The 14,167-nt window shown below is 48.1% G+C and overlaps 1 protein-coding gene across 2 annotated transcripts in view; it reads right to left on the reverse strand.

Moving 5' to 3' along the window:
• Nucleotides 1-14,167, reverse strand: part of LOC122383884 (solute carrier family 46 member 3-like) — a 41,784-nt gene that overhangs the window by 7,382 nt on the left and 20,235 nt on the right. For both annotated transcript variants that reach the window (XM_043370700.1, XM_043370698.1), the window contains exons 3-11: nucleotides 11,633-11,770; nucleotides 8,341-8,527; nucleotides 7,854-8,019; nucleotides 6,460-6,583; nucleotides 4,572-4,695; nucleotides 3,949-4,050; nucleotides 2,698-2,835; nucleotides 2,079-2,162; nucleotides 1,503-1,659 (exon numbers count right to left, since the gene is read on the reverse strand). In XM_043370700.1, coding sequence (XP_043226635.1) covers nucleotides 1,503-1,659; nucleotides 2,079-2,162; nucleotides 2,698-2,835; nucleotides 3,949-4,050; nucleotides 4,572-4,695; nucleotides 6,460-6,583; nucleotides 7,854-8,019; nucleotides 8,341-8,527; nucleotides 11,633-11,770 — 1,220 coding nt within the window. The remainder of the gene's footprint in view (nucleotides 1-1,502; nucleotides 1,660-2,078; nucleotides 2,163-2,697; nucleotides 2,836-3,948; nucleotides 4,051-4,571; nucleotides 4,696-6,459; nucleotides 6,584-7,853; nucleotides 8,020-8,340; nucleotides 8,528-11,632; nucleotides 11,771-14,167) is intronic.

The raw sequence follows: 14,167 nt of genomic DNA on the forward strand, positions 1-14,167 counted from the left end.
GTCCATCAGACTACAGTTATTTTATATTTATAGTACCTTACGAACAGACGCCTCGTCATCGCCGCGCTTTCGTCCTATCTACCCTCTTCCATTGAGCTATTCGACCTGTTTCTCCTTTCGACGGCCCGCTGAGCTCGGACACTGCTTTGGCTCTACATGAACGGACCAAAATACGATTGATGCTACCATAGCGCTAACATTACGTCTGGGGAAGAGTGTCAGGCAGGTGGACTCTCACATTATGTCGTTCATATCATACTCCGCGATGTGATGTAGCACCCCTCATCTTGCTTGAAAAAAAAATATATATGCTACGCAAAGTCGTAACTCATGCCACATTGTTGTTGATGTAATGTGTTGTAGGTCATTGTTTTGCTACGATAAATTATGAGACCACTTAGTGTAGGTTAGGCAACTGTCTTAATATTTATGAGCTTTTAAAGTCTGGCGTTATTTTCTTCGCATACCCTCAGAAACTGTACACCTTTATTCATGTCTCTCGAGCACTGCTGAGTGCGGCTGTGTTTTTACCTTCTGCCTAACTTCTTAAACAACCGACGTCTTAACTTCAATCAGCCGCTCCTAACCAATGTTTTATGATACTATGTTGTACGTGTGCACCTAATTCAGGTCTGCGGTGGTGTTTCAATAATCCGATGTTGAAGGCATCCGCCTTCAGCAGTGGATTATTGAAACAGGTGGAAGGGAAGACATTTTATTTGTTCACTAGACTGTCCAGTTTGTAGACTGGACAGTTTGTCTTTTCCTTACGACGAGTGGTCGTTGTCTGACGATGACATCTTGCATGCGCGTTCTTGAGAAGCGGATAGCTTGATAGTTCTGTCTTATCGGAGGAGCCAACAGACCATGTAAAAGCATCCAGACTTGCTCAATTTTCGGCATCCAAGGAAACTTGAACGAAATGCTGTCCGCAGAGTCGACACATCTCCAATGTCGCGGCGATGGCGCTTCAGTTGTCGGTAGGTGGCGTTGTTTGCCAATCGGAGTGACAGAAGTTTGCGGCAATCCGGCGACTCTTGATCGAGTTAGTTTGGTTCAAACAGATTCAGAGAAGAAATAGAGTCTCCATCATCGAAACCCACCACCAAAAAGCCCAGTGGAAAAACAGTTCGAGTGAGAAAGGCTGAACATGCAAAATGGAGAGCAGCACCAAAACAAACACATTTCCTCCAACAATATGCGTCAAAACACAGTGCTCTCACAATGAACAGATAACACGGCATTGCCAGAGCACGACAGGCACAGATAAACAGGCACAACAGTGACAAACAAACAGACATTCGCGAGACATCACCCTGTGTAATGTCAGGAATGCCTGCAATCCTATAGATACAAACCTTGGTCATAAGTCAGTTCAGTATCCTCACTGGTTTACGGTACACCAAGAACTCTAAGTTCTCTGAGTTTAAGTGAGTGGGACTGTGGGCTGTGAACTGCCCTATATGCTCAATGCAGTGTAGGACAGCAGCCTCAGTACTCACAGCAGGATGATCAGGGTGGGTGACGTGATTCCCGCCGCTATGAACCAGACGACGCCCGGCCCGTGCTCCAGCACGGCGTTATAGAGCAGCAGGAACGCTGACGATGTGGCCACGGAACACACCGACTCCACCGCCGCCAGGAAGGAGAACACCACGCCTGACGGGGCGAAACAGACATGGGCGGGCGAACGTCGGGAGGAACTGGTCAGAGGTGGAATGGGAGATCCCTTGAGCACGTTGGTAAAAGTGAGAGATCAATGGAGAATCATAATGGCACACCCCGTAAGCAAGTGATCGTTTCAACGCGTCATAAGCGGGCTGGTTTGAAAACATTAGCCATAAAGCATGGACACCTGTGACTACATAGGACACTCTGAAATGATGCAGAAATGTGAGGAAAACAAGAGAAAAGGTCTTGCTGTAATCAAGGTATACAAACACTTTCATTACATACAATGTCGACTAACGGTGTTGACTAGATAATGATAACATTGCTAACGCAAACAACAACAAAGGCGACCCCTCAGCCCTTATTGATTGAGGTTCCTGGGGACGGGACGCCCTGTAGACACGTACCAAGTTCCTCCTTGGCGACGTTTTTGGAGATAATGGAGCGTAGTGTAACGCTGACCAGGGAGCCGGGCAGGCCCAGCAGAGTGGCTGTAATAACAAATCAACAGAAGTTAGCATCACCCACGTCGGGCAGAGGCGCGTGACCCACTGGGGAGACAGACATACTCGACAGGATAGCTATTTGCATCGCGAAGGTTGGTGCTGCACTATTGGCCGCAAGATAAGGGTTCCAGCGACCAGAAGCTTGGGGGCGGCCTAAATATGTATATTTTCTGTCAGACAGACAGCTTTGCAAGCTGTCAAAGCATCCCAGCTACCAGACTCGGTCTGAGTGCACCCAGTCCCATTGCAGTGGGAGAGAGGCGAGGGTACTAACAGCATCGGAGCTACTACTCTCTGGAAGCCTTATCTTGGGACCACTAATATACCGGTTTGGACGAATTGAAACAATTACACTGCTTAAGTCCCCGATGGGAATTTCCCAGAGAGGCAAAATACACTGTCCTGTCAACGTTTGATCATGGGGAGGTTCTCTAGTTGAGTCAACTGAGTTCACCCTAAAGATCAGTCCGAGTCTCGTCTCACTGCAGGTGCACACTGTCAATACACAACCCCCACATACCGCCATAGAAGAGTCGGGTGGTGGTGACGACACCGCGCAGCGCCAGGCCGACGACACGCATCACAGAGCAGACCACGCCGATCGTCGAGTCGCGGATGCCGCAGACAAAACTCAGCAGCGGCAACACCACCAGGTTATCTGAGAGAGCGCGGGGAAGGAGAATGTGAGCGCTTGGTAAGAAGAGGATAACAACAGACCTCACCGGGGATGCGAATGTGAACTCAGCACCGTGAGGTCAGCAACGGCATTGGGGAATGCCTATTGGCAGCTGTGGAGCCAGGGCCGGGGATAAATAATAACTGAATGGACACAGTACCAACAGGGAAGGGCGTGAATCCAGGGCAGGTAAATGTCCGGGAAGGCAAGAAAAGTAAGAAAGGACAAGTCCAAAAGATTTTCTAGTTCAACAGCGGATTGGAAGACTCGGATTAAGACTTGGGATTGTAGGTAACTGTGGTGGATGAGTACTGTGCATATCAATAGCATCAGCGTATCCGTCAGGACTTGATGACAGCTGGGGAGCAAAACTCGTCGTGGGATGCTACTTTGCTAATGCAGTTGATTATTTCGTAAACCATTACAGCGAATCCCAAATTATGAACCAATAACAAAAAAGGTATTGACTACATAATGCTAACAAAAACAGCCTTCACTTACTGAAGTTTTTGGGATATGAAAACTAAACGTTTAAACGTTTTTTGCGTTTTTTTTCTGCGGTTTTCGGCGGACGGGCGATTGTTTTTTTTTTGCAGCATTTGCGTTAGCGTTTTGAGCGTGCGTTTTGCGGTCTTTGCGTTTTGCGGCGGGCGGGCGGTTTTTCACAATTAAAGTCCCAACCTTCGGATCCACAGTGCTGTTCGACAACCGTATGAAAACTAAACCTTTAAACATAAAACACGGACACAAAACATATGTAGATGGGAAACACAATAAGATCGATGTATCTAAAAAGTGTATAATTTGAGTGATCACGCCAGGACGCAAATAAAATATCATTTGTCACTAGATAGCAGGCAGCGTAACCTTGCCCCTTTGGTGCGTGAAACGATCACTTATAAAACATATGCTTTGAACAAACGGCTTATACAATGAAAAATACCAACGATGCATATTTCCAGTCACTGCCTATACAGTCGGCACACACAGACCTGACAGCATTGAGAGCGATATGCGATCCCATCTGACCTCATACCGAGTCTATTCAGATTTTGCGATCCCATCCGATTTTTAACCATACCAACCGATACTCACAGAACATACAGACGACCAGCACGACGGTAACGTAGGTGGAGTACTGGGCGTAGTTCCAGGCCAGCACACGCTTCACGTACGGTAGCACGATGTTGGACTCCCCTGGAACACGGGACCGGTCACTGGAGATTATCACTACGGTCACCGGTCGGCTGGAATAGGCTACGTTACGGGGACGAATGAAGGTATGCTGGGTAGTAACAGCGGGGCCGACAGAGAAACAAAGAGATCATTAACCCCGCGACCCGACCCGCAAGGTCAGGCTGAAACGCTATCATTTCAAATGAGCGGTGGGGTCGCAGAAAAATATTTAACAGAAATGAACATGTCATCTACATATCCTAAGTGCTTTTCAGTCCAGCTCAATCGTACGTAATATTAAATAATCGATGTTATCTATCCTTCGAGTCAGACGCTCATTAGCATTATGCATGTCCAACGGACGTCTTATATAACATCACCATCCATTTCCTCCGTAGTCAAACCTTTCCTTCCCACGTGAGCCAGCCATCCGTTGTGCTAGCATCAGCTGCCCAGCCCATTCCCTGGTCGCTCACGACCCACATCCGCCACTAGTTGCCCGCCATCGAGACACACCCGCGCCTTTTCGGCGCGCCAATTACCGCTGAAGGTCATCTGGTGTATCACGAATCCGGCCATCGCTAGCAGCATCGTGGAGCGGTTGTAGCCGTGCCTTGGACGGAAGCAGGTGTGGACTACGCGACAGATGTTCTGCTTGCTCAGCACCTGCCGGAGGACCCGCAGGGGGCAGGTGGGGTGGACAGTTCTGTCAGCGGACTGTTTACGCAGATGGGACCACACGCGAGGGGGGGGGGGGGCGCCGGTGACGGACCCCGGTGACGTTTGTTGGCTAGGTCGGCGGGTCCTTGGAGGTTAATGGGGAGGAGGGAATTCATGACAAGAGAGTGGCGGGGGTTCGAGGAACAGGCGCATTAAATGGAGAATGGCGTGGATGGAATGGTGATAAGACACGAACAGAGGGCAGTGGGGACATCCGAGAGACAGGGCATGGAAGTTGCCGAGACGCAGCAGATGGAACGGGGCCAGATGGAAGACGGGAAGGAACGAGAAGGGATCAGACGGGACCGATAGTGGTGGGACGAGGCTGAAAGAAGCTGGGACAACGGTCACTGGGATATATTTACCAGTGACGTTATGAAGTCAAGGGTAGCGACGCCAGCTCCACAGGTCAATGCACTGCTCAGGTAACAAAACATAACACCCGCCAACCGGTAACACTTCGGAATCAGCCTTGATGTGTAACCTCGAGTAGACGTTACGTAACACAACAACCAATCATGGTTTCGAGACGATGCTGGCTCAAGGCGTAGGACCACAAAAAGTTGACTATGGTAATAATCTGAACATCAATAACAAGCCAGTCCGAATATGGAAAACAAATTACGTTCACGCTTGATGAGCACTGAGCAGCCTTACTGGGAAGTGAAGACATTGCGTTTTACGCTTGCTACAGTCCATCATAAAGTCCATTACCATTGGTTTTCGTTGTTGACATTTACTTTTTACTACTCCTTTCACGATCTGTTTCACTAAATATTGATATTATTCGTTTTAAGATATGGGTCTGGATGACGAATAATCAAGGCGTGCTATCTTACACATACAAATTCCTACTCTCGCAATGAGTAATCTGCCACAAGTAATCTGCAATAAGCAAGCTGCAGGCCAGGCGAAAGCCTTGTCTGCAGTTGCGCCAGCCTTTCACGTTGTGTGCTAGCAATTGGCCAATAGGGAAGATGGTGATCGGGACCAATTAAATATAGTGTATCACAGCTCGTCGAAGGAACCCTACTATTCAATTCAACAGCATAGCTACACTTGGGCTGCCCCATTTGACATTCAATGCCAACAAAACAAACTCGCACCACCAGCACCCGCGCCGAGAAGGTGGCAAATGGAGGCCATCTGTAAATGGTCATCAGGGCCGCACTAATTAGTTAGCTGGGGGGTCAGCTGTTTGTCAACTCGACGGGTATAACTATAGGTACCTAACACCCCTGAGCCACAGCGCAACTGTGGCATTGCAGAGGATACAATCAGCTCACAAAAAGTCGGCGGCCTAGTTACTTAAACGTTGACAGCCGAGAGGTCACCTGTCTGAGCTCCACATGAAACAGAGATGTAGCACTACCGGACAAGCCACGCCCACCAGAGCTTTACAGTTGAGTGCTCATACTGCGTAGTGCAAAACAGATACTGGTTAAAGCATGCTGATAGCCTTGGGCGTAGTCAACGCGACATGATATAGCTGTCACGCGCAGTTGCTCCCCAGAACAACCAACCGTGGCACGCAGACAGTCTTACAGGAAGAACTCTAACGGAGCGCGGTATCATCAGATCGGATATTTGAAAGACTGCCGAAGATCTGGCCTTCCCAGCAGCCACTTATAATACATATGTACGTCCGTCCGGACAAACAAACAAACGCCTGCCCACTCGTCCGTTCGTCCGTCCGTTCTCTCCACGTACCGATCCAGTCGCAGCCGCCGCGGAGGCCAGGTCCTCCGAACTCCTCGACTCAGGGACCAGGAACACGCCGTAGAGTAGAACCAGTACGTTCAGTCCTCCGGCCACGCAGTACAGAGGCACATACCTGGGAATGGACACCGACGGAGCGGAGTTAGAGGGAGGCTGTGACAGGCCGGGAGCGGGCGGGGAGGGGCAGGGGAGAGCGGTGGAGAGGGGGAGAGCGGTGGAGAGGGGAGGGGGTGTAATGTGAGTCATGTTACGCGCGCAGCGGCGAACTCTGATAGAGGCAGGCCAAATGAACCTGCGCTGGCCGGTTTAGAGGCTCACATGATGTTTTACGGTGTCTTTTTGTCAACGTTTGGACGTATGACGAATTGCCTCATCACGTAATTATGGGAGTGAAACTAATCAGCATTAAAAACTCCAGTCACACGATAAACAAGTCGAGACAAATTAAACGGGTCATGGATCGCAAATAGCTGTTGACACCATGGCTGTGAACATGAGTTATCATCAACAAAACATTATACAACTAACCCGACAAAACAAAAAAAACACCAAGTTGAACGTGTATCTGAAGCGAGGAGTACACTTGCGGCCCATTTATCATTAAGTACAGCTACACATTAAGTAGCTTTGCTTTCTGGGTCACTGGTCGCCCAACTTTCCTGAGCCAAGATGCACCCCAGATGCATCAGATCATATGCATCAGATACTCAGAAGACCAACCGATTCTGATTTTGACCTAGCATTCCCTGTGTCCGCTTCGCCAGGCATAAGACGACATTTAATTGACTTCTACGAACACTTCTTGCATGACCAACTCCTCATGACCCGAGACAAGTCATCTATAAGGCGTGAGTGACACTATCAGATCACAGACAAAAACATGACACAAAACCTCCGTTTTGTACCAGTCATCTTCAAAGGGAATGGAAGACGCTGAAAGAACTATTTCAAATGTCGACGAGGTGTCATTTTTTTATAAAGACGTCAGGTACAGACAATTTCGAAGAATGTAGATGAAGACCATGTCGCATGTATAACGGGTCTGACCATGTTGCTATTAGTGTTATGATTGCGCCGATTTTGAAAATTGGCTGTTGGAAAGCCAGGAAAGCCAGCAGCTTTCATCCTAAATCGAAATTCACTCGTGGATCCGTTTAGCAAACCACGTTACCTGATAAGGGAGTGAGATCCAAAAAATCTAATAGAGGACCGATGAACTTCAGATGACTGATAACGCCACTAGGATGACCGTTTTTCACACATTCACATCCCAGCATTCGCTCGCTCAGTTATTCAGTTAATCAATAGCTCACTCTAGTCGGCTCTCCCTCACTATTCCCCTCTCATTTTCTCTCTCTCCCTCCCTTCCTCTCACCCACACTCACCCGAGTCTCTGTACCACGGCGCCAGACACCACAAACCCGATGGCCAGCGGTCCCAGAAAGCAGACATCCAGCACGCCCAGCCGAGCGGTGCGGTTCTCCTGACCCGTGATGTCGCCTACGTAGCTGAACGCCGCCATCAGGAAGATGGTGTTGCCTCCCGTCAGAGCTGTGGTCGGAGGGATACCGGGTTGAGTGAAGGAAGTGAGGAATGCAGACCACTAATCATCCGAATCGTCACACAACTTCTATACTATCAATTTAAAAGTAAGGCTGGAGTAGGACACGACACAGGCGCGCAGCTAATACACTTTTTAGTCCATCTTACGTAGCAGCTGTCCCAATGGTCGGCCCGTCTCTGAGTATATCTCCCTTCCTCCCTCCTTTTTAGCCCTCTCCCTTCACGGGTCAGCTTCAGTCCCTAACCGAACTCCCGTTTCCCTCCCCATCCTCTTTAGCCGTTCACTATTCTTCACTTCTCTGCACTCACCAGTCGGCACGCTGGCCACCAGCAGGTACTTCGCCGGCATGGAGGTGACGATAGAGAACACGATGTACACGGCGCACGTCACCACCGAGCCGGCCATGGGCAGCAGCAGCGGCAACTTGCGTCCGTGCATGTCACTCCAGGAGCCCATGAACAGGGCGAACAGCACGCCGGGAACCAGCTCGATCAGCTGATGGGGAGAGAAAAGAGGAGAAAGGTTAGGGAAAGTGTGTGTTGGGAGAAAAGAGCGGAGAAAGGTAAGGGTGGGGTGGGGTGGGGGGGGGGGGGGTGAGTGAGTGGCGTGGGACTACAAAAGTACGAGCAAATGCTGGATATTTATTGTTTTGTTTGGATTGATTGCTTGCATGCTTTACGAAGTGAGACAACTCCAGGACAATAAGAACGCGGAACGTTCTTTCATGAATTGAAAACGGATTTAAAAAGACTGAAAAGGATGGAGTGTTAAAGCTAACTAAGATATACCTACCTACCAGTCAAATAAAAGCGCAATTTGAACAGGCGCCAAAGGTCACCAAAAGGCAAAATCAAATAAGTATGAAGCCTGTCATGTTGTACCAGGCTTGATGACAGCTAATTCCAAACGACAAGCCCATTATTTACATAAATCGTGTATTGACGAAGTGTCATTTCTAATCTTCCTCAGGTAAATGATAGTAATTCGTATTCGTTTCGGGCTTCGTATTTCGTTTCGGGAAATATTTGGTTTTTAACATTTTTTTACCTCAGTGTAGCCCGAAACGAATACGAATTACTGCATAAATCGTCTGAAAACAACACACTTAGGTGAAAGGCGATGGGACGATGGGAAGGGCCCGAATAGGGCGAACATTTTACCCATAGTAAGCGACCGGTCGACACAAGATAAGTGTTTGTAATTCATCACGATGACGTCTGTCGTAGGAATCCATTCTCACCGAATAGTTTGGAAATAGGATAGAATGGACCTAACAGGACACAGTAATTTATGGATCAGTGTTTCTCCGCAGCGTTTCTAGAGAAGAACTCGCGCTATCGACGCAAAAACCGTTGGGAATACGAAACGCCTTAGTCTTCTTCGTTTTTAGAAGAGACACGACGCATCTACAAACAGCTTACTACGCATCGTTTCATGGGAGGCCCACGGTTAGAATGTGAAAATTGGCTGAGCTATTCCGAAGTTCAAGGTCGGTCATAGTAGGTACCTGCCGAAACCTGCTTGGGGCGGGCAGTGCCGAAAAGCGGGCTTGACACTGGAATCTTAGTTAAAGCATACCACCCTAGAATGCTGTAGGGTAGGGTGGGGTAATTTGAACATGTGGGGCAATTTGAACATAGTGTGAATAACACAAAATTACGGGAAATCCATAAGTGGCATGACAATAAGACCAATGAGAGAAATTATCGTAACTAAAAGGGCTATCATATGAACGGGGTTTAAAGTTTCAGGGAATGAAGATGTTGACGCACAGTGTAAAAAATCAATTTCGCAAGGATAAACGCCTAACAACACGTCATTGCAACTTCATTGCAGCGCAAAATCTTGCATTGCTAGCGCCTTATACGCAACGGCTTTTGTTGTACAATGACCTAATCAGTGCCTTCAATCCACGAAATTTGCTTTTGAACCCTGTTTTTAAAAATGGGAAAATAACTTTTAGCGTGGGGTAATTTGAACATAGTGTGAGGATTTCAATGAAGACAGGGATAGCTCCGAAAAAACAACGCTCCCAGTTTTTTTTTGCCAATATTTTCGACCCAAAGCAGTAGCAGATAAGTGATGCTAGTTTTAGAAAATTTACGTCTAATATCCGTCTAATGTCCGGCATATTCGTTGATTTTCCGTCCAAAAATGTTAAACTCAACTATTTGTCCAAATATGTCCGAAAATTATGCAGCTATCAACACTCAAAACCGTCATTTATATTGCTTATCATGTAATTTTACCAGCCGAAAAGTGTTCATTATATTGAGAGCTTAACAAGCTTTCCATTCACCAATCAATGTTACGCACGATTACTTGATAAAAATGCTTAAGTGTGGCAGGCCATCGCCCAATGTTGTCCAGACTACTATACCTTTGTGCAATCAATTCCGAATTGGACATTATAAAGAATCGGAATTCCGAATGTCCAGGTTCCGATTGGCACCACTATAACAGATGAAGTAAGGTTTGGTAGAGTTTTTATCGAACGGAGATGATAGACGATCTGTTAATTGAAGAGAGGCGAGTTCTGTCAACTGACCGGTGTGCAGCGTGCAGATATTGATACTCTGCTAGTGTTATTTTTGTTGTTGTGTTGATTTTTCAAATGAAGGTATGTTTAGAATTGCTCTGCCTATTCGTTTATGGGTCAAACAACATCGGTGCTGGCGAGACTATCGTTTTTATGGCAGGTAAAGGCAGTATGTTCAAATTACCCCACGGTGGGGCAATTTGAACACACCGTGACTTGGTGGAGAAGTGATGCTATGCTATTCAAGGTATGCTCGGCTCGTCGAAAAATGAGGCTTGCATGGTAAAAGCAAGTGACACATGCGCTACTGAAACAGTTTTTCTTCATCCAGGGTTGAGCTGGAATTTGGTACAACGGAGAAGACGTAAAAATATGTTCAAATTACCCCACACTACCCTATACGAGCAATGGAGACCTGCCTGTTTTTTTTTTAACAAAATGGAATGAACTGAACGTGAACAGTCTTAACCTTAAATGAAAGCACATCCTACCAATTTACAGATTAACTGTACCCCCGGTCGTATGTAGGTCATGTGTGATGATGTGATGATGAAGCGCGATCGCGTAGCAACAGGCGTGATCGATGTATGACGAATGCCATGCTTTTAGAAAACCTAACAGCGATCAAAACACATTACACATGATATTTGCAGCTATCCAGTATCCATCTAACAGCGACAACGCGTGTATAGTGTCACACGAGACCTGGATAAAACAGTCGAGTCATTCCCGCTCGACCGAATGCCCTGTATACTGTTAGATAATATCGTCCCGGTCGAGCGAGCGTTGAGCCGTCGCCAGTGTTGCGGTTATCGCACCAACTACCGAACGTAAACAACTGACACGGAGCCCAGATGGATTGTCGGGCATGTCTAACAATATGTAAAACAACATGCAAAAACAACGTTTGTTAGAAAGACGGAAAATGAAAAGAACCAATGCGACAACGGATACAAAGGGTAAATCATTGATAGGTTCGACTACTGAAGGTCCGAGGATACCAAATCGCGTCTAACCCCACAAACCCCACACATCCCGTCTCGTGTTTTCTCAGCACTCACGTTTTTGTAGAGCACCAGTCGGTTGGCGATGGTCTGGACGTGGTTCTCATACTCCTTGTACTCTGGCTGGGTGATGTTTGCGCACACAGTGTCGTTCAAACCCAGGTCCACCGAGCACACCCGGTCCATCAGCAGGTTCTGGGGCAGCGGCAGGGGACACGTGTCGTGGGCGGCACGGGATACGGGTCGGGGGAGGCAAGGGACACGTGTCGGGGGGAGGCAAGGGGTCACGTGTCGGGGGCGGCAAGGGACACGTGTCGGGGGGAGGCAAGGGGTCACGTGTCGGGGGCGGCAAGGGACACGCGTCGGGGGCGGCAAGGGACACGGGTCGGGGGAGGCAAGGGACACGGGTCGGGGGAGGCAAGGGACGCGGGTCAGCGGGGGGGGGGGGGGGGGTACTGGAAAAGAGTGGAGCACTTGCCGCATTTTAGGGTAGAACAAAGTTACCATTGGGGCAGTCGTGCGACATTACTTGAAAAAAAAAATTGGACTGTTTACGTTACGAACATTGGAAGTTAAAATACAGTAATCGTCTCAACCATGAGCTATTAACAAAAAGTAAAGTAATGCGAAAGTACTACTTTCCGTAGGTTTCCGTACTGCTTTTAAAGTCTACTTACATGTATTGTTTCATAAGACGGGTCGCCTTATCATTAATTTTCTACAGTAAGGGAGCTGTGTCTGCATATGACCTCAACATAAATAAGCGCGGATAGCCAGCCAAACCAAACGGCGGCGCTCTTTTCCACGGTTCATTAAAATGATGTGGGCTGAATGTAAATAAACAACGCCCAAAACCACAAAACATCTGAGGTCATCCTTCCACTCTGGCTCTTACTAAAAGTTAAAACAACACGTCAGGCAGAAAGCGGACCCCCCCCCCAAAAAAAAAACACTCAACAGAACGAGAAAACCTTAGTGTTTGTTTCTGAGTAAGCGTTGGAAGAACATGGCTAGGTTTCATTCATGCTTGATGTAGACAAATACGCGAAATTAAACCTGGAACTTAGGCGTTAATAGTTGATTTGTTTATATTGCATATGTTACAGGGAGTATGAGAAATCAGTTAGCTTGCAAACTACCTAGGGAGTTTGCAAACTCCCTGAACGATCAGGTAGTTTGCAAACTCCCTAGGTAGTTTGCAAAGTCCCTAGTTAGTTTGCAAACTCCCTAGGGTTGTTGCAAACTACCTAGGTAAAATGCGAAAACGACGAAACAACAGCCATATACGAGTACATATTTAGATAAGACGCGATGAATTGGTTTAGAGCTCAGAATGAAGCTTGACAGCAATGGTGCATAATGAGACGATGTGGTGTTTTGATGACGCTCTTTCGCAGCTAACTATTTATTTTTGTCTTGCTCGCAAATATCACCTTACAGATTAATGTCTCCCTTTTTTCTTGTAGTCGACAACATGTTACGTTGCCATCCACCTCCTTTCCTTGGACGTCAGCGGCCTCTCCTCCACCGGTCTGGCGTCCATCAGAAAGCGGATGACGTCGCCATGTTCGGCGTCTTCCACGACTCGAGAGTTATTGCCGCTCAGCGCTTCCTCCCACTCCCGGAACCTCTGATCGAACAGTTCGTGAGACATCCCCACAGAACCACAGAGCAACCACAAAACAGAAACTGCGATCACTATGCTGCCTCTCCACACTCCGCTCAGCACAGATGACCCGCCAGCACTGTGCACCGTCCACCAGCCGTGACCCAACAGCGCCTTTTATCCGTATCCCGCAGGCACACACTGACCTGACCTGTCAAGCTCGGGGCAGTCGACTGCTGGCTACCAGGATCGGGTGGAAGTGGGGCGTTGGGTTGACTAAAAATGATATCCTGATTTCTAACCCGCGCCCCGTAGGGGGGGGGGCGGGGCCGAAACGGCCCCCCCCCCCTGTCCTTTCCCGTCAATATCTCCTAAACGGCTGCAGCTATCGCCATCAAACTTTCAGGACTTCTCCGGGCATCAATTTTACACATTTTAACCAAAATTTTTCCACAGGCTATGATAGGTTGGCCATAAATGACGTCAGAATAACGTAATGTTCTGCCATTTTCGACCGAAAAAAGTGCTTCGCGAGAAGAGCTGTCAGACCTACAGGGTGCGCCATAAAGATTTACCCATCAAAAAATGCACTGTATTTCCAAACGAGTTGACATAGGTAAGCCATTTTTTGCACACAAGTCACGAGACTATCTCCGAACAGGCTAGTCTGGCCGATTTCAGATGTGTTCGCCTTTTGCCTTGATCACACGTCTGAGACGCGAGGGCACTTCAGCGCACGTCCGCCGCACGGTCTCCTCGCTGATCCCCCTCCACGCTCTGAGGAGGTCGCGTCGCAGGTCGACCAAGCTGCTGTGGGGGACGTGGCAAGCCTGGCTCTCTAAGATAGACCAGATGGAAAAGTCCATGGGGTTTAAGTCTGGGCTGGACGGAGGCCAACAGTCCTTGGACCAGAACGCGCTCATGTTCTGCCGGCACCAGCTCTGGGTGTTGGCCGCTGTGTGGGCCGGAGCACCGTCTTGAGTGAA

This window comes from Amphibalanus amphitrite, unplaced genomic scaffold (assembly GCF_019059575.1).
Source record: "Amphibalanus amphitrite isolate SeventyFive unplaced genomic scaffold, NRLGWU_Aamphi_draft 000175F_arrow, whole genome shotgun sequence".
NCBI lineage: Eukaryota > Metazoa > Arthropoda > Thecostraca > Balanomorpha > Balanidae > Amphibalanus > Amphibalanus amphitrite.